This window comes from Macrotis lagotis, chromosome X (genome assembly GCF_037893015.1).
Source record: "Macrotis lagotis isolate mMagLag1 chromosome X, bilby.v1.9.chrom.fasta, whole genome shotgun sequence".
Lineage (NCBI taxonomy): Eukaryota > Metazoa > Chordata > Mammalia > Peramelemorphia > Peramelidae > Macrotis > Macrotis lagotis.
The window spans coordinates 656,106,629-656,127,327 of record NC_133666.1 but is presented as its reverse complement, the minus strand read 5'-3'; the positions used below and the strand labels follow the sequence as shown (position 1 = coordinate 656,127,327).

Sequence of the window (20,699 nt, the reverse complement as noted above, 5' to 3'; positions counted from 1 at the left end):
GGCCCCAGGAGGCTCCCAGCTCTGGGCAAACCCCTTAGAGATGGGGCAGGCCAGCCAGGTGAAAGGTCCTGTTCAGACCCCCTAGCCAGGGTAGAGGAGAGCTGGGGTTGGCCATGGTCCTGCCAGGCTCTGGCCTGTGTGAATGAGCTGTTGTGTTTGTGTTTAGCCTGCAGCCCTGCATGCACACCTTCTGTGCCGCTTGCTATTCAGGTTGGATGGAGCGATCCTCCCTGTGTCCCACCTGCCGGTGCCCAGTAGAACGCATCTGCAAAAACCACATCCTGAACAACCTCGTGGAGGCCTATCTTCTGCAGCACCCAGGCAAGTGCAGGGCAGCTCAGGCATGGGAGTCTGGCACTCCAGCCTCTGTGGGCATATCTGGACCGCCTTTGTCTCTGAGCAAGATTTCTCTTGAACCCTAGATAAGAGCCGCAGTGAAGAGGATGTGCGCAGCATGGATGCCAGAAACAAAATCACACAGGACATGCTGCAGCCAAAAGTTAGAAGGTCCTTTTCCGATGAAGAAGGAAGTTCCGAGGACCTATTGGAATTGTCTGATGTGGACAGTGACTCTTCAGATATCAGGTGACTCCCCTCCCTGCTCGGCACTCTCAGTGGACTTTGTGATCTTCCCCATGCTGACCAGCAGTAATTGGGGTGGGGGGAAGGGCTTTGACATATGGTTGTTTTTATTTTGTTTTGTTTTGCTTTTTTTTTTTCCACAAAAAGTTGTTCATTTCCTTTTTGAATTAGTCACAAAATAATAAGAATTGGAATTGGAAATAACCTTTGAGGTCAGCTCTACAAACCAACCCCCCTCTCCCCCGCCTGTTGCAGGCACCTCTTCTCAGCAGCCCCTGGCAGCTACTCATCCTAACTTTGTTAGAAACTTCCAGTGACAAACAACCACCACTTTCCAAGGCAAGACATAAAATTGGAACAAATTGTGGTTGAGCGATTTGGCCAAAGTCATACAGCTAGTAAACATCTGAGGCTGGAGTTGAACTCAGGTCAATCTGAGCACTCTGTCCAGTTTTTTCTTTAGTTTAGCCACAGTCTGCTTCCTCACAACTTCCATTCACTGGGCCTTTGGGTACCAATTCTGTTCTCTCAAGCCAGCCAGGATATCACAGTGAGAAGCCCATAAAAAGACGATTAGCATGTCTCACCCACATTTTCTTCCCCCTGTTCTTTTCCCTTTTTATCATACTGGACACTTTCAGACCCTTCACCATCCCAGTCCTGCAGCTTCAGTTTGTCAGCATTCCTCTTTAAGATACGATATCTAGAACAGAGTTCACCAAATGCTGGCAGTGTGAGCAGTGTGACAGTCTGCTTTGGGACATCATGCTTTTTTGCCAATTCAGCCTAAGATTGTATTAATTTTTTTGAGACATCATTTTACCCACTTGACTCATATTGCACTTAGGGTGAAGTAAAACCTATTTATTGTTGTTGTTAAATCTTAAGTCACTCCCATCCTGGACTTGGGCAGCTTACTTTTGGAACCTCAAGTACAGGACTTTTATATTTATTTCAAGGTTATGGGGTTTTGTGGATGCAGTGCTTGACCCACTGGTGTAGATCTCAACCTGTGTTCATTTTAGGAATCTTTGAGAGTTGGCTGAAAAAAGCATTTCCTAAAATCTAACCTGGTGATGTTCCATTCTGGTTCTTGCTAGGCTGGCCCTTGTACAATAGCCATACATAGAGCCATCATGATAGCACAGGTCTGGAATCAGGAGGACCTGAGTTCAAATGTGACCTTAGATACTGGACACTTACTAGCTGTGTGACCCTGGGCAAGTCACTTAACCCTGACTGCCTCACATCTAGGGCCATCTCTAGTCTCCCAATTCAAATCTGGCCACCAGACCCAGATGGCTCTGGAAGAGAAAGTGAGGCTGGTGACTTAGCACAGCACCCCCTCACTCAAATTCAGTTCATTTGATTGTCATGGCATCTCAAATTGATGAGTTAGGACTTAACATTTTTGTAAACTTGTGCCAGTTCCTCTTGTATTGAATAACCAGTTTGATTCATTAGTAACTATATGTTGAAGATGAGGCAAGACAACCTTTCATTTTATCCTGCCCTCCTAAGAGTACAGTCTGTTTGAATAGAAAACATTGATAACAAAGTGAGTTAGCCAGTGTAGTATTTATTCTGAGGTATCCTGACCCAACCAAACATATTGGGCATCATAAACCTTGGAAACTCGATCTTAATGAAATCCATATCACTTCATGCTGCTTTGCCATGTTCTGTGGTGATACCTGTGAGTGTATATATGCACTTTCAATTGATATAACCCTGTGCAGTTCATATCTATATCTTCCTTTGAATTCTTCATAAAGGATCTGCTGATGTTCTAGGTCTTTTAATATTTCACACTGACCAATTGTCTCTGTGCTGGAATTGGTTAGTTCATTTGGCTATTCATTGACAGTTTGGAGGGTCTAGTATGCCATCTTGGATACTCTGCTACCAAATGTGATTAGGGAGGAAAAAGGTCATTGTGCCCTTGAGAACCTTACAATCAAACAGTGGAGGCAAGATGATAAAATCCGGTAGCCTGTTCTACTTAGGTCTTCCTGTAATGCCCTATCATGGCAAAGATGTGCTCCTTAGTTCTTCAAGCCAAACCCAGGAAAAAACAAACTCCAGCAGTTCCTACCAATGTAGAAAGATCTGGCATTTTACTTAAATGTCTCTTCCTTGGTCAGTTAAATTCAAGGAGGCTCATTATCAGGATGGCCACTGGCCACAGGCTGCAGAACTTTTCAGCCACAGCAACTCTAGTAAGAAGGGGTTCCAGTCTGTATCCTAGAGGGAATATAATTCACGCCAAAGAAACTATTGGATTTTTGAGCTATTAAAGTAGATAGACCCTTTCGGACAAAAGAAACAAGATACAAAAATATAAGGAATGAAAAGTATGTTAGGATGTTGCTCAGTGTCTAGTGTGTTCCTTGGGTGTGGACAGAACAAGAAAGGAAAGTGGAGAATTATGGGCTAATGGGGGGTTTTGAACAGCACAATCAGAAGTTAACTTTTAATGCAGCCATAAGTAGAGTGTCATTTGAGAAGCATGAGAAAGAATGATCGAATAGAGCTTGAACCCCAAGAGGCAACAGAAAGAAGTGATTTTACAGTAGAGAAGATTCACCACATGATAATGACCACTTGTAGAGGAACAAAGGTCTTAGATGTGATGTCAGGAAGCAGAAGGCAAATCCAACCAAGGTTGCAGAGGAGGAAGCAGATGGGATTTTCATGTTACCTCCATGTGAAGTCCAAAAGACGGGCCAGTACAGACTCTGCTATCCTAGGTCTGAATTTCAAGGTACAGAAAAGGAATCATTTCTTTCTTGTTGTTGTTGTTCCACCTGGACTTCCATGTTGTTTGTTTCTCCCTCCCCTAGAGAAGCCCAACATTTGATATAGTTGTGAATGTGAAGAGCATCTTCCTTCATAGCTCAGTCTTCAGTCTTGCTGTTCCTGTCTACAACGTTTTGCTCATTTTCCTCTGCATTATGTCATGAAAGTCTTCCCATGCTATTCTAAAGCAACCTGCTCATCATTTCTTACAACCCAGCCATGCTGCATCACAAATTAGAACACGTCTTAGATTCTCCCTCTCCAGCTGAGAGTCCATTTCTATCCATAGCACTCAGGTCTGTGGGCTCCTAACTGCCTCCCTGCTCCCCAAGACTTCAGCGTTAGTTCTGTTCTGAGAATACATGATAAGTCCAGACACCCCACCTTTCCAGAGCTTTTCAGGTTGGGGTTGCATGACTTAGTTAGGTTTGGATCTAAGGACTTCTATACAGAGGGAAACAGTGGATCACGGGATCATAGGTGGGAGGGTCCTCAGGGTCCTCAAGTCAGGAAACACCTGCTCTGGGCCAGCACTGATAAGGGCTGGAAACCCAAAGAAAAGCACTGCTGTCAAGGAGCTTAGAATCTGTCTAATGGTGAGACAACATGAAAGCAGTTATGTGGAAACACATATGGACAGGATACACTGGAGATAATCTCACTTAGGAAGGCTCTAAGATTAAGAAGGACTGGAAGAAGCTCCTTGCAAAAGGTGAGATTTTAGCCAAGACCTGAAAGAAGCCAGGAGACAGATGAGGAGGGAGAGAATTCCTGTCATGAGGATGAGATGGCCAATGAAAATTCCCTGAGAAGTGGGAATAATGTATCTTGTTTATGGAACAGGAAGCAGACCCTTGTCACTGAGTCATTGAGGTCATTGAGAAACAGCAGGAAGGGAGGTATAAGAAGACCAAGAAGGTAGGAAGGGGCCAGTTATGTGAAGGACTCTAGATGCCACACAAGAGATTACATTTGATTCCAGACATCATAGAGAGTCGCTGGAGTTGACTTAGTAAGAGAGTGGCCTGGCCCAACCTGTGCTGTAGGAAGGTCACTTGGGCAGCCAAATGGAGGATGGACTGGAGACAGGAAGACCAGATTTCAGGCATCTGTGGTGATGAGAGTCTGCTTCAGGATGATGAAAGGATCCAAGGAGAGAAAGGTAGAAGAGACAGAACTGAAGCAGCTGATTTGATAGTGGTGATGGAGAGTGGAGGGACCCTCAACAGTTTATAGGGAAAGAAGTTAGGGAGAGGGTAAGAATTGGGTAGCAGGTGTCTATGGGACGTTTACTTCTAGATATCTATTAGGTAGATTAGAGTTTTTGAGATAGCCTAGGAGAGATGGTCAGACTATCCAGGAGACCACATAGGAAGGGAGTCCAGAGGGCGAAGAGGGCCCAGGATGGAACCGTGTGGAGTGTGGAAGGTTCCATCATAGTTAGCAGGTGTGACATGGAGAAAACCTCTCTAGAGACAGGAAGCTGAGGTACCTGGAGGTGAAGATTTGCCCAAGGTCACAGAGATGGTATTTGAATCCTGGTCTTCTGACTTGAACACCAGTGTTTCTCCACCGTCCTACAGAAGCCCCTCACAAATGCTCCATCCTCCGCAGAGTAGGCCAGAGAGAGGCAGAGTTCATTGAGGTCAGGACTTCTCTGAATGGTGGTCATTGGAGGTGTTTTTATTCCTCCATCCCCCTCATCACCAGTGATCGGGGAGCTTGAGGTCGACTGAATGCTGTCTGTCTTTCAGCCAGCCGTATGTCATATGTCGACAGTGCCCTGGTTATAGAAGGCAAGGGGTGCAACCTGTCCCCTGCCTGCTGCCCGAGAACCAAGGAGGCACCGTGGAGGCCCCTGGAGATGCCCCCTCCACGTCCGCCAGCTTTCCTGCAGGTGAGTGACATTGGAGGAGCCCCCTGAGGCTCAGAAGGTGCTGCCCCTGGTGCAGAGGCAGGAACACTCCCATTTCTGTGGTATCATGAGAGGCGAGAAGAGGGCTGGATTTGGAGTCACTGCCCTTGGTTTGAGTCCCCGCTTGGTCATTTGTCAGCTGTGGGACTGTGGCCAAGTCATTTTGTCCTTTTGAGTTTCATTTTCCTCATCTGTAAAATGGGGATAATGACACTAACACTGCCTCAGTGTTGTGGAGGAAGCGTTCAGAAATGTGGGCTGCTAGAGGCCCACAGGGAGGGGGATGTCATAAAAGTGGATTTTCCAGAAAAATTATGCTTTTCCTTTAAAGTTCTAAAACATTTTTTAGTCTGACAGTTTTAATGGAAATCTTTCTAAAATATATTTTATACTTCTTTGCCTTCATAAAGAGGGTAGACTGGCTCTAAATCCTAGGATCTAATTCAACCAACTCTTGACGACCTGACCCAGTTCTGTGTCTGCTTTTTCATTTTCTGTTTTCTTCAGTTTGTCAGCTCTCACCCCTCACAGCTGTTGTGTGGTTTCCATCACAGTCCCTCCCTATCCCTTCCAGTTTGCTGTTTCTGATCTGCTTTGGGCATATAAATTAACCTATGGTCTTTGTTTAATCCACAATCCCTTTGGGTGGGGATGAGGGGAATAAGAGAGAACTGCCACCAAACCCAGTTTTGACCTTTCTGGGACTCAAAAAGTTACAGATCCTTCAAACTTGGTAAGAAGGAATACCCTCTTCTTCCTTCATTAAAGTTCCCTAAAAACAAAGATGATGGGAGCTTGTTCAGGGAAGGAGTACTCAGACCATAAGGATAAATAATGCTTGGGTGAATAGTTAACAAAACACATAAAGAAATTACTGAATAGTTAGTTCTCTAATTCTTAATTAATTTTTTTTTAACTTTTGGAAAGTCTTTCTTCTATTTTAACCACTTATTACCTAGTCTCTTTTCCTCCAACATCTGTCCTTCGGAAAGTATAAGGGTGGAGATAGAAGAAGGTCCTAGAATCCAGATCAGAATTCAGTTGAAGGCAACAAACATGCAGTCCCTATCATGTGGAGAGCACTGTGCTGGGCCTGGGGGAGAGAGAACATGGAGACAGACATGGTTCCTGCCCAGGTAGGACTTAAGAGTCCAGTGGGGCCTGTGACACACGAAGGACTGTGCAACAGATATCTAACAGAGGACTAAAGAAGGGGAAGGGGAGTAGGGACAAGAGAAAGGTCATTCGGGTTGATATTGGCAGCAGCAACAGTGAGAAGGGGGCCTGCATCAGAGGGCATTCCTGGCCTAAGAATTAACTTGAGCAGAGGCACAGTGGTAGGAAAAGCCCAGGACATGTGTTGTAATAATAATAATACCCATAACTGGCGTTTATAATAGCAATTTAAGGTTAATAGTTAACACATAATCTCATTTGCTCCTCATTAGAGACCTGTGAGGCAGCTACTACAGGTGTTATTGTCCCCATTTTACAGATGAGGAAACTGAGTCTCAGAGAGGTTAAATGACTTGCCCACAGTCATACAGCTAGTAAATATCAGAGGTGGGATTCGAATCCAGGTCTCTTCTGACTCCAATTCCAGCACTCTTTCCACTGTGCCGTTCTATGCAGGGGATGGTAAGTAGTCCAGTTGGGCAAAGCTGAGATTGTCTAAGGGGAATCCCATGAGTTGAGAATGTGGAGGGCCTGAAACAGTAGAATAAGGAGGCTAAACCTGATTCCATAGAGAAGAGGGAGCTGTCAAGAGTTGGGGCAAAGGAGGAACAGGTACATCAAGAATAAGAATCTTGCAGGTGGGGAGAAGTCCACATCAGAAATGTACATTGTGAGGCGGGTGGAAAGGAAGGCCACTGGTGCCAGTGAGACTGCTAGGGTGGAGGAAGGGTCTGAGTGTGGAAAGGGAGGAGTTGGAATAGAAAGAGAGAATAACAAGGTTTCACAGATAAAAAACTGAGTAAATGTAATGGTATTGATCAGAAAAACTGAAAAGGCACTCTTTGGGGAGGTGAAGAATTATTGAGCCTGCTGAGATAGAGAAAAGAAGATAGGGCCAAGGACATAATGCTTCAAAACACTCACTTTAAGTGGTGGAGAATGTAAACCAAAATAAGGCTGGAAGGCAACCTAGACAGCAGGTCTGACTGAGGTAGACCGGGCTGTTCTCTTCTTCCCTGAAATATTTCTCTACAGGTTGGGAAAGCAGAAAGCCAGACTAGTTAAGAATAAGTGGGACACATGTCTAGTTGGAAGGCTAAGGACTTTGCCCTCAAGGCAAAGTGTTTTATATTAGTACTGTTGCTTTGTGACAGCTCTTCACATCATAAGTACTCTCTTGCCCTAGGTAGACTTGCCTGTCCTTTTCTAGGTAGAATTTTGCTAGGAATTGCTAGAATTTGCAAGGAATCAGAGTCAGGACATTTTCCCTTCTCCACACCTACAGAACCTCTCCTATTCTCCATGATCTTCTATCAAGGGCATCAGAGCTTCAATTATAATCTCCCTACCTTTCTTGGGTGTCACCCATCTAATGGTCATCTCCATTCTCCTACTAACTAGAAAGTGATTGTTCTTCCTGGCAAGAGAATGAGCAAAAATACATATTGAGCAATTCTCCCTTCCTTTCTTCTACATCAGGCAATTCTTTGATCTTTTTCTCCAGGAAAGTTTGAAAAATAATACTTTGCTGTTGTTAACTTTCCTCACCAGCCTTTAGCTCATGTAGAACTTTCACGTGTTGTTCCAGAATTATGTCACATTCACATTTATTCTCTGTAACTTGCCCTTGCTACTATCATTTTACAAATTTTTTTTTATTCCCTATAATTTTTAAGTTTTCCACTCCTACCAGGCCAACTTCCCCTTTAGAATTAAAGTTCATATTTTCTTCAAACCTTTTGAAATATGCTTGATTGCTATCTTTCTGAAGTTTTCTACTACAAATTCTAAAACACCATGGCTATAACCTCCACCCAAAAGTTCCCATCATTTCCATTTTCAGCAACCATTTCTTCCTTCTTGTTGACAGTCAGATTAGGACTAGGACTTCTCACTGGTTCCTTCACATTTTTACCAGCCCTTATATAAGGTGTACTCCATCCCTGACCAAAAGCCTATCATTCTTGTATTATTATAAACTGTGGTCAAGTAATTTTTGTCTTATCTTCAGAAACTACCTTCTGAATCAACTGCTCCCTTCCCATGAGTGTTTGTCTTCTATTGACAACAGTTAGGAAGACCCCACTTACACCCCCATTTAAGGGCTTCCGTTTCTCAGCCAAGACCCAGCAGCAGCAGCAGAGGCCCCCTGGCAAGATTTCCAGAGGGAGGTCCCAGTCCATTGGCTGTTAAGGTCCTCTTTCACATGGCAGATGCAGGACACCACCAGCTCTCTCCCGACCCCCACTAATCTTTCCCTCCAAACCTTCTTGGGTGGCTTCTCCCTCCACTCTGCCTGCTCAGCCTGTGGTCCTCGTTCCCTTTTGCTTCCTCCATCTCCTAATACCTTTTAATTTCACATTGAGGCTCTTCTTTTTTTGTTTTTTGTTTCTGAAAGGACTACTTCATTCTGCCTTAACTAGAGAGTGGAGAGGTGATCTTGGACCCTTTTCCCTTCCCTCCTGGGAGGAGATCAGCCCACTCTCTTAGCATGAGTTGACAAGGATTTGGCTGAGGCAGAAGGACAAACATTTCTGCAGGTCCTGGAGCACTCTCAGGCTTCTCGTGCCTGCTTTGTGTATGCAGTAAGGCCCCCAGATATGTTAGGGAAGGCCCAAAATGGGACTCTGGGGCTTACCATGTGGGCCTGGATGCTTGCAGAATGTGAACGGCTTCTCTCCCAGTTCCACAGATATTTTTCCATATTTGAAGGGGGAAAGTATCATAACTTGGCAGGAATAACAATGTACAATTTTTTTTTTTTTTTTTTTTTTTTTTTTTGGTTTGTAACTTAATTTTCGAACCGTTCTTTCCTTTACGTAGGCCAGGAGAATAACTCCTCCTATTTAGATGATGAGAAACAGATTTCTGGATCTTCAGTTAAGCAAACATTTATGATTAAGCACTTTTATATAAAGGATGGTGTTAAGTGCTTGGGACAGAGATAGGTAAGACATAGTTGCTGCTCCGAAGCAGCTTATAATCTGTGAGGACAGAAAGTCAGCTCTCAGTGCTTGGAGAGGCGCAAGGGTTAAGGAAGCTGTGGGAGGGGGAGCTCTTGAGAGGCAGAACCCAGTGCCTTGGAGGAAGAGGAGGAGGAGACGGGGATCCAGAGCTGAGGAGAAGGCTGACTGGAGAAGAGAGCAGGCACGTGGTCCAAAGACAGGGCTGTCTTAGGGGCTTCCTAGGCCTGATCTTGTGCTCAACCCTGACTCTGGTCTGTGATCCAGCCGCCCAGGACTATGTGTGCCCCTCCCAAGGAAGTCACGCCATATGCACTTGCTGCTTCCAGCCCATGCCCGACCGACGAGCCGAGCGGGAGCAGAACCCGCACGTCGTTGCCCCGCAGCAGTGTAAGTGAGTCCCCCTCCATGTAGACTGTTGCTCTCGGGGAAGGGGCTTGGAAGGACGGGCCCGAGCTTCCCCCCAGCCTTTACCTGTAGTCCTAGAGCCCAAGGAGCCCTGCTTGGCCCAGCCCTCAGGTGTCGTGCAGATGCCTGGGTTCGGCCAGCACTAGCCCCACTCGGGGGGTGTCTGATGTGTGTTTCCTTTGTGTCCCACAGGCACCGTGTGCTCACAGCCCTTCTGCCACCTGTACTGGGGCTGTACTCGGACAGGCTGCTCGGGCTGCCTGGCTCCATTCTGCGGTAATGACCGAGCTGAGGAGTCCCTCCATCACCCAGGAGTGGGCTTTTCCTTTGTGTATTTTTCTCTGTGAGCTTGAGGGTATCGTCAGTCATTCCATACACATTTATTAAGCCCCAGACGTATGTGCCCAGGATTGGGCTGATGTGAAGAAAGGTAAAAGACAGTCCCTGCCCTCAAGGAGTTCACAGTCTTAACCAGAAAGCATGCAAGAACCATGTGTAAATAAGCTTCAGACAGGATAGACGAGAGAATGGCAGGGAAGGCATGAGAACTGAGAGGGTGGGAAGGGTCTCCCTGAAGTCAGGAGGGGTGAGGAAGGACAGGGATACGTCTGTCTCCAAGTAGGACTCCCACTTTCATCTCTTCCCCTTGTTGCACTGTCTACTATGTAGTGTGGTGATGACCCTGGATTCTTGAAGGTATCTCTCTGCTCAGTTTAAGTGTAGGCCAAGCCTTCTAGAACCATCCCAGGGGCAAGGAACCCATCTAGCTATGTTCAGAGAGACTTGTCTCTGGGTTTGATGCAAAGCAGTTCTCCAAAATCACCCACTGAGACCCCACTGACAAATTTAAAAACCTCAGTATTAAAATCATCTATTAGAATGATAGGTTTGTCAGAAATCAGGGCCAGGTCTAAAATGAACTTTAAAAGTTCATATTAAAGTGAAGTTCCATTTGTTGGGGTTTTTTTTGGGTTTTTTTTTTTTTTTTTGGAAAAACACAGCACCAGAAGTGATTATAAATGGGATACAATTTTCAGACCTTCACAGCTGAGGAAAGTCTGAGAGGGGCCTCAAAGGGCTCACATTTTAGAGGGAAAGGGTCAGGGGATTTGTGGGGTTTTTTGGTTTGGCTTGGGGCTCCCCCCCCCCATTATCCTTCTGGCACAAGTTTTATCCTGTGACTGTTCTGTCCACAATGATTGGGAAATGACTTGTCTTCTGTCTTAGGGGAGCAATAATTTTAAGCTATTTCATAATATATTTTCTCCCTTCTCAACAGAGATAAATCTTGGTGAAAAATGTTTAGATGGTGTTCTAAACAACAACAACTATGAATCAGATATTCTAAAGGTATTACTTTATTTTAAAAGTAAAAGTAGCATGATGTGAAAAGTAAAAAGTACTTGGCAGTCACCACCACAGAACACAGACGGTAGCTCTACCTCGATGAAGCCCTATAGAGACCTGTCACTTCTTTAGCAACTAGCCTTCTCCACTTGGGTCTCCAGAAGATTTCTCAATCACTCTAGCCTGAAAATGACATTGCTAAATTCTAACCATTTGTATTTGCTAATAAGTAAATGAAAACAGCAGCCAGACTTTATTTTGTGTCCCTTGATCTTAAGGAAGAACTGTAAAGGTAGTTTCTCAGAAGGCTAATTTGGAATTCTCATACCTGGATGAAATGTGGGGTTTTAATAAGACAATCTCAACTCTTAAAGATTCATCTTTAGATTCTTTTAAGGGCCAAAAGCATGCTGATCCTCCCAGACTCCTATTAAAGGCAAAAAAAAAAAAAAGTTTTCAATCACCCACTATTCAATAATACAACATCCTGTTTTCCAAAGGAAGCATGTTATTAGAAATCTGATTGCTTTCTAATAAAGGGTATTCACCTTAAACACAGCTTATACCAGAGATCTGTTGCTGTTTACAATGTAAATTATAAGGAGGATGTCATTAAGGCAGTGGCATAGGGATCAATTGTGCCCATTTTACAAATAAAACAGCTTGAAAAGTCACCTAGCAGTTGGGAGTTTGAGGCAGGATTCACCCTCAGGACCCGTTCTGACTTCAGGTCCAACTATTTGGTAACTCTTGGGGGTTTTTTCCTACTTTAAAATTTTTTTTTTTAATTGAAGGCAAATGGGTTAAAGTGACTTGCCCAAGGACACAAAGCTAGCAGTTATTAAGTGTCTGAGGTCAGATTTGACCTCAGGTCCTCCTGACTCCAGGAGGCCACCTAGGTGCCCCATATGGTAATTTTTTTAGCATGACTGGTTCATTTAGCTGGACAAGAATACAAAACCTTCACTGGCAACTCAGAAGAGCCAGGAGATCCCTGAGCTTTCCAAACATCTACTTGTACTTTGTCCAGCCCAGGCTGCAGAAAAGGAGGTTCACTTCATTCATTACTGTTGTGACATGTCTGGAAGACATGTGAACTTGAGCTTTAGCCTCCGAGGCTGCTGCCATGAACGTCCACAGTCTGGGCCCTTGGTCAGTTAGAGCTGTGGCCACCACCACCACCCCCCAACACAGGCACGTTACCACATTGTTTTGGAGCCGTCCAGTCAGCTTTTTACTTGCTCTTTTGCTTCTCCCCCCTCCTCTCCCTCTGTCCTTCCCTTCCTCTGTCTCCTCCCCTTTTCGTCTCCCCCTCTCATGTAACAGACTTTTCCTATCTCCCTTCAGAATTACCTAACATCCCGGAACTTGACGTGGAAGAATGTGTTACATGAAAGTTTGCTGGCTCTTCAGAGGGGACTCTTTCTCTTGTCAGGTGAGCTGCTCATTCTTGGGTCCTAACCTCATTAGGAAGGATGGTACGTATTCAGGGAATCCCCTGGCTTCTGCACTCAACTCCTTGTAAGAGGCATCAGGCATATCTGGGCTGGCCTCTGTCCCCAGGAATGTTTAAAAATCTTCCACATAGCCCCTGGCAGGGAACATCCGGATGCAGACAGTGCTCGTAGAAGGAGCACAACCCAAGAGGAGGTGGGGCTAGGTTAGCTCTGTGAGGTCCATCCGTTGATGAGTGCAAACAGTATGCTGAAGTCATCTGGTCCCTGCTCTGCTGGGCCCCAGACCCACGCGTGGAGGTATACTGTGCGTGGAGGCTGTAGGGGCAGCTGCATCCTCCCACTTGTCCAATCAATTAGCGTGCCAGTTATGAAGTATCCTTTGAGTGGGGTTGGTTCATGTGGTGTCAGAGTGCTTGTGACCCTGGGCATTTCAGTCTCTCCAGTCTTCCTTAGGTCCCCCATCTATAGAATGAGTTGTTGTGAGCATCACATGAGGTAAAGAGTGCAAAACACAGCAGCTCTCGGTGTTGGTTGTTATCATTACTATGAAGTGACAGCCGTGGTGTTTGGGGCTGGAGCAGAGACAAAAATGACACAGACCTGCCCTTGAAGAGTGTGGGTTCTGTAGGAGGTGACTTGGAAAGAGACAGAGGGATCCACCAAGGGGTATGCACAAGAGCGGGAGTGGGAGTATGGCCAGCAGTCAGGGCTCTGTGCAGAAAACCTCCAGGAGGGGAGAGGAAGGCTGTGAAGAGAAGCAGGTGGCACTCAGAAGTGTAGGGAGGGGCTTCCCAATGCCAAAGAGGATTCTGTTTTTGCTCTTGGAGCCAATGGGAACCCACCATGGAGCTTGTCAACAGGACCACACTTCGCTCAGGGAGTATCACAGAGTGAGGACTGGAGAAGAGAGGCAAGAAGGAGGGATATCAATGAGGAGGCCACTGGTGGGAGGTGATGGGGCTGTGGGAGTGGAGCCCAGGCCGTGGAGGTGGAGGTAGCCAACAGGTTGTGGAGTGAGGAGGGGGTCCTCCACAGGGAAAGAGGAATTCCTAAGAAAGAGCTTCAGGGTGGGAAAAGTGAGTTGTTTTTGATGCTGTCTGTTTGAAATTGTCCATTTTGCCGGCCATGGTGCTGGCCACCTCCTGCCCTTCTTGTGTCCCTTCATACTCTCATCTCAGGCTTCCTCTACCATCCCCAGTTCTGAGATGCTTATTGATGAGACTTGTCCTTGATCCACTGGGCCAAGAAGGCAGAGAGATGGCATCTTGATCCCCACTGCTCACTCCACCAACCATTCTTCTCCTGCCATTACTCCCAAGTGTCTGAGGCCAGATTTGATCTCAGGTCCTTCCGACTCCAGGGCCTATACTCTGTCCATTGTACCACCTAGCTGCCCCTTGTTGCTTAACTTTGACAATGTGTTGTCTCTGCCCACTCTGTGTGGCCCTCTCCACTCTCTTCTCAGCCCTTCATGTTGGTCTTTGCTTTTACTAAGTCCAGTGAGATAGTCAGGCGGCACAGTAGAGGGTACACTGAGCCCAACGGGTCAAGAAGATGTGAATTCAAGTCTGGTATCAAATACTTTCTAGCTATGTGAAGTCACCTCATGTGTAAAATAGGGATAACCATTAGTACCTGCTCTCCCAGGCCTCTTGGGAGAATCAAATGAGATGCATAGGAATGCTGTACAAATGTTAACATCATTACTAAAAACTGCTTTTTTCAAATAATAAAAGCTGCTTTAATATCGAACTTTAACATTTACATAGGATTTTACAGATACTATCTCATTTCACCCTTACAAGAACCCTGGAACAGAAAGGGTTGTTAGTCTCCCCATTTTAGAGATGAAGAAACAGGCCGGGGTTAAGTCACATGCTCAGGGTCCCACCTGACTGAGGCTAGATAGGAACTTGGGTCTCCTGGCTCCAAGCTCGGGGCTTCCTTAGCCATGATGCTGCATGCTCTTGAGTACAAGCCCCCTGAGAGCCATTGAGTCAGTACTGTTAGCAAGGCAGTGGGTGCTTTGTGAAGCATCACATTGTGTCACATTGTGAATTATAAAGATTCCTTTTCTAGATTACAGAATTACTGGGAACACTGTGCTGTGTTACTGCTGTGGCCTACGCAACTTTCGAGAGCTGACATACCAGTACAGACAAAATATCCCTGCTTCAGAACTACCAGGTGAGATTTGCCTCTGGGCAATACAATTGGCTTGTCTTCTTTTTTAAGAGCTACTTATCAAAGTGAAATGATCACAGGAGTAAATTGTATACAGTAACAGAACAGCAATATTGTACAATGACGGTGACGTAGCCATTCTCAGTAACACGAGACAATTCCAAAGGATCTATGATGACAAAAAAACTAAGAACAGTCTCAATGCATATTGAAGCATACTTTTTATTTTTCTTAGTTTTTTTGGTCTATGTTTCTTCTACATCATGACTTAGGTGGAAATGTTTTGTGTGACTACACATGTATAATCTATATCAGATTGCTTACTTAGTCTCAACAATGTGGAGCGGGGGAAGAGGAAAGGAATTTGGAACACAAAAATTGAAAAAATTAAGATTGTTTTTAACATGAAATTGGGGGGATAAAATATTTTTTAAAAAAAAAAAAGCTATTCAGCTATGTTCCTATTTCCTGGACTGCAAGAAGACCAGGACCAAGCTAGCTATAAAAAAAAAAAAAGGCTTGCAGCTCTGAGGCTATAAAGAGTAGTGAAGAATCACCTTTAATGGCAGCTCCAGCCAAGAGACATGTAAAAGACTTAATCCATATCAATACCAGTAGAAATGGTGTTTTTCAATAAAGACATCGTTTTGGGAATGAGATAGTTTCTATTATCGAGACTTGGTAAAATATTTTCACAACCATTTGATGAAATTCCCTTGGAATCCCAGACCCAAGTTGTTTCCCATGCTAATGTTCTCCATAACCCCTTCTCTTGCTTTGTTTACCACCACCATGAAGTAGAATCTTTGGCCTCTTTTTCAGGGACTGTAACAGCTCGTCCTGATTGCTACTGGGGGCGCAATTGCCGAACTCAGGTTAAAGCACACCATGCCATGTGAGTGACAGAGTTCATGGAATGTGTATGGGGAGGGGGGCATGGGGTACTGACATCAAGAGACATCTAAGGATTTGTTTTCTAAAATAAGAGGATTTGGAATGAAATTGGTGGAAGGTACCATTTATTAGAGAGAAAAACTGGGATGAAAAAAAACTTTAGTAAAAGTGAGTGAAAAATCAATAGAAAAACTGTTGAGAATTTCAACTTACCTTCACACATAGTTTCTGAAGAGAAAATATTTTTGGCAACAAATTTCATGTGACCTAATTCATAAGTGGTCTAATATTTAGGAAAATGATTCCAACTTGAAAGCAGCTGTCTAAGCTTTTTATAGCTATTTACTGTTGCCTACCTACTTCAGCTTCAATCTTAGTTTTAGAGTGGCGCTGAGTTCTCTTCATCTCTTCATCTTTGGCAGCAAGCCCCAGGTGGGAAGAGTAGGGACTTGTAGAAAAGGACAACTGCCTTGAAACCATCTAGGAAGGGCTTAAGAGGACCTCCGGTTTTTCCACACAAAGTGGAAAGGGCAAGAATGAACTATTTAATCTATAGTAAAGATCAATGGAAGAAATATAATTTGCTTCTCAAATTTTATAATGGATCTCTAGCAAATTTTTAAGGAACACATGTTTTATTTATATATAAGGACACCTATGAGGATAAGGCTTTAAGAGTGGGAGTAGAGAGGTGGGCAACAGCTTTGGGTTGTTGGACTAGTGATTTGAACAGAGAACTATTTTGTCTTCAGATCCCCTGTCCCTTTCACTGCACCCATCCCATCTGTGTCTTTCTGGAAGTAAGGACAGAATTAGTTTATCTTAATTCAAGGGGAAGTAGCCAGATAAGTGATTGCTGGAGAAGTCTGGGTTAGTTACTGCTGCTCTCTGTCCATAGACACTTCTAGAAAGCTTCTGGAAACTTGACTTTCATGTCCTCAGCTCTAGAAACTGAAGGAAGAGGGTATGATGAGGCCCTCCCCAGCCAGGTGTTTGTGAGCTATCAGAGTTCTTCTGTGTCAGTGTGTGGTGACTTGTGTAACTTGAAATTGTTTCTTTTTGCAGGAAATTCAATCATATTTGTGAACAAACACGCTTCAAGAACTAAGCCTTGAAGTATTGAAAGTTTTGGATATTTGTATGTAAAAAAAAAAATTTTAAGACCTCAAATATGGAACATAAATTTTTCAGGGCATTTTTTAAGTTCCCTCTTGGAGGGGAGTTAAATATTTCTGCATCAGGTACTGGTGTGATTTTTTTTTTTAATTTTGTAGAGCTTTATACTTGAGTAAGACCTTTTTAAATAACCTGATGAGCACTTCATTGTGTCCATCAGATATGCCATCCCTGTACTGGCGGCAGCAGCAGACCAGAAGACATACTCAGGAAAGGCATCAAAGGTCATTGGGATGTCCTGAGGTTGTTTGTTGTGCATCAGGTTGGGCGAAAGCCCTTATTGACAGAAAAAAAAATTCACCACCACCCCCTTTCCCCCCATTGGTCGAGATGACAGCCTCATTTTGTTTTTTCTGCCTTCACCAAAATGGTTTGTTAGATCAGGAATTCCTTTTTACCAATATTTCATATGGCAAAAAAGAGAGATAAGCATTAATCTAATACACTGTTTCCTTGTTGCTTAAGAAAAAGAAGCAAATGTTTACAGCCCATAGGGCATGCCTAGTGCTTTGCTGTAGGAAAAACAGTTCGACTCATATACGTATGTGTGTGTGTGAGTGCGTGTGTTCTAGGTTAGTCAGTCTGGTGCTTTTCATTCTGTATTAGAATCCAATCTCACAAGCAGCACAAATAACATTCTGTATCATTTATAGGCCAGTTAGACATTGGGAGACTGTCTTGTGTAAAGGAACCACTCTGTGTCTGTGGACCTTTGCAATCCCACATAAGTCCAAAACAGTGCCACGAGCACAGATTTCCTCATTAATCCACTGGGACTCTTAGCGCCCAAGGGAGGGACCGGTTGGCAGCACAGAGCTGATTTTTTAATGAGAAACAAATGTTTGCCCCAAGAGAGATGGCCTTCCATGTGGTTTAGGTTTGTTTGACCATCAAAAACAGGAATTTTAAGTCAGAAATATTTTTCATTGAGCATTGTAGATGGGTATCTTCTTAACAGCATTTTCTCTGGAACTGGCTTCAGCAAATAGTTAAGTTGTGCCTATTGTGCCAGGCTTTGGGCCACTCCTGGGGGTCACAAAAACAAAAATTGGAAACATCTGCTGTTGAGGAGCTTTCAGTGGCACCTGTACTTAACTCCTTGGCAAGGTGAGAAAAGAATCAATTCCAGACCCTTCCTCAGCAAGCATCAGTGGTAGGACTTAACTCTTGTCTGAATCTGCTTGGATTCACTAGAGCAGTTAACCAAACCAAGTTACCTCTATAGCTCCTGCATTTTAATTCTACTTCATGTTTTTTGGCCAAATTCATACCTTAGTGAAAAGGACACAGGACACAATACTCCCCATCAGATCTTAGAGAATGAAGGGGAGGGACAAAGACAGTTCGTGTTCTGTTCTGCTGTTTTTTTTTAGCATCCTGAATCGGGTACTCCCTTATGCTACTTTAAGCACTGACTATAGAGTACAATCCCAGAGATGATGGTCTAGGTCTTCACACTGGACTACGTCCAAGTCATTGTCTCCCTCTTCAGAAATCCCAGACAGTGTCTTATGTGCACCTATTTGCAGCTTCCTCCATACCAGTAGACAAATCTTATATGGAGCCTGTTTCCTGCTTGCCCTGGTATCTTCTGCATTGGAATTAAAATTTTATCTGGAATAATGCTTGAAATGTTGTTGTATTGTAAAGCATATGTTTTCACTCCTTTGTTTTAAATAACTCAAACTCCTGTTTTATCAATAATCATTTGCCTGAAAACTGCAAGTTACTGTCTCTTCTCAGGAATATCATATCTTTTCGGTGTAGCCTTTGTTAATGGAAGATGAATCCTTTCTGCTGAAGTGCAGAAATGTGCTTAGTGTTTCCTTCTCTCTCCCTTTTATACCAATATGATTTTTCAGAGAAATTTATTGCTAAGCTGGGAATTCGTGTGACCAGTTTGCTGATGTTTCCACCACTAATGAAGAATGAATGTTGGCATCCTACCTAAAGCTAATTTTTGTTTGGGGTTTTTCCTAAAAGTTGACTTTTGGGTCCTGGGGTCACCATCCACTTGCCACCTCAGATTGGTTCTCAGAGCTTCCTTAGGTCACATCATACTCTCCCCACTTCTCTTTCTTAGAACATATAAATCTGCTTTTCTTTGTAGAAGGTTGAAGTGAGTACAATGGAACTAAAGCTTTTCCAGTGGGACAAAAGCTTTGGATCTGAAAGGAGAACCCAGAACCTAAACTGAGACAATTTTTCTTTTAAGTGACTTTAATAATCTAGAGTAAGTAGTAGTATTGACAAGACTCCTTTCTAAAACACTGTCCAATTTTCCTTAAATGTGATCATTTCGGCACAGCAGACCTGTTAGTGTCTGTCAAGTACAGTCAGCTTTATGATGGCCTGCCCAAGGCAAGCCTTGCCCCACAAAAATCCAGATCATGGCTATGGATTTGCTACATGAGAGCTTTGCTTCTTCCAGCACCTCTGTGGTTTCCCTCATGCTACAAAGCCCTCCTTCTGAGGAAGAAAAGCAACCTACCTTAAATATCGTCTGTGTCTTTCTTTCATTCGTAGGTTTTTTTTTTTCCTTTGCACTGATGGCTGTCAAACATTACTGAACAGAATTTATTAGTATCTAAGGCTTTGACTTCAACCTTATTCTGCAGGCCATGCCATGCCGGACACCTGCTGCTCGTTTGTCATTGGAGAAGCAGATGTCTTACTAGCCATTTGTCAACAAGATTTAGCTCTGGAAAAGGACCCTGCCCCACCCCCACTAGGTGAGGGGACAAAACTCCGGAGAGAGAAGGCTAGGGTCAGAGCCAAGTAACAGCTGGGGGTCAAACGGGGGTCCGCGGGCTCTGGAGCCTTTTGTTCTTCCTCTTCCTCGCTATGAAATACCTCCTCCCTGCAAGGCGGTTGCAGGCGGTGCCTCCCTCCTGCTGTTGACAACCAGGTGTGGCACCTGAATCTGCTCCTCGGACAAAGGAAAGGAACAAAGCATTCGTTCTTCCGGGCACTTCCTCACCGTTAGCCGGAGGATTCAGTCCTAGGATTTAGCAGTCCCTGTCCTTTCATTTCCAGGTGAGAAAACAGACCCGAAGAAGGGAAATAATAGATTGATTGGATCGTTTTGAAAAGCAGTTGAACCACCCGTTAATTCTTTCTCAGATTCCAATGTTTTCAGACCTCAATTCGATCTCCCCCTCTGGACCCAGGCTTCAGATTCACTATTACCTACTGTAAAAGGAAGTCGCTTCAACAGGCCCTGATTAAATCTGTACTAGGTGGTGCAGTGGACAGAGCACCGGCCCTGGGTTCCAATGCGGCCTCAGACAATAATGCCCTGGCCGTGTGGCCTTGGGCAAGCCACTTAACCCCACCGCCTTGCAAAAACCTAAAAACACCGTGTACCAGGTGCCAGGTCCCGTCCCAGTCAGCCTTCGTTCCCCTTCCTCCTTCGCAGTTCAGCCCAGCCGGGCGCTGTTCGCCACTTGTATCCCCGTCCCCATCGCCCACGGGCGGCCGCGCCGCGCCGATGCCACCCACGTCCGCGGCCCTGAACCCCCAACCCGGCCCCACCGAGTGCGGCCGAGGCCCCCCACCGGGCCGCCCGGCCCTCGACCGGCTCACCGCCGCCCGCGCCCGAGCCTGCCTGCTTCCGCCGGAAACCGAACTGCCAGCGCCTTCCGGTCCGGCTCCGGGGAGGGGGCGCCCGGCTCTCGGCGACTTCCGGAAGGAGCGGAAGTCGTGCCGCCCCTTAGAGCGCCCCCCGGAAACGCGCGCCGCCGCGGGGTCCGGGCCGCCCCTTCCCGGGCGCTGGGGAGCTCCGACTCCGGCGCCTTT

The 20,699-nt window shown here is 45.0% G+C and overlaps 1 protein-coding gene across 2 annotated transcripts in view; it reads left to right on the top strand.

Annotated features, from left to right (window-relative positions):
- Positions 1 to 20,332, top strand: part of CHFR (checkpoint with forkhead and ring finger domains) — a 37,236-nt gene extending 16,904 nt beyond the window's left edge. Inside the window, exons 8-17 of one of the 2 annotated variants that reach the window (XM_074205176.1) lie at positions 167 to 321; positions 423 to 585; positions 5,136 to 5,278; positions 9,703 to 9,825; positions 10,036 to 10,119; positions 11,123 to 11,193; positions 12,538 to 12,625; positions 14,727 to 14,834; positions 15,654 to 15,726; positions 16,791 to 20,332. In XM_074205176.1, coding sequence (XP_074061277.1) covers positions 167 to 321; positions 423 to 585; positions 5,136 to 5,278; positions 9,703 to 9,825; positions 10,036 to 10,119; positions 11,123 to 11,193; positions 12,538 to 12,625; positions 14,727 to 14,834; positions 15,654 to 15,726; positions 16,791 to 16,833 — 1,051 coding nt within the window. In that variant the 3' untranslated portion in view covers positions 16,834 to 20,332. The remainder of the gene's footprint in view (positions 1 to 166; positions 322 to 422; positions 586 to 5,135; positions 5,279 to 9,702; positions 9,826 to 10,035; positions 10,120 to 11,122; positions 11,194 to 12,537; positions 12,626 to 14,726; positions 14,835 to 15,653; positions 15,727 to 16,790) is intronic. The other variant, XM_074205175.1, reaches the window with a different exon arrangement.
- The last annotated feature ends 367 nt before the right edge of the window (positions 20,333 to 20,699 follow it).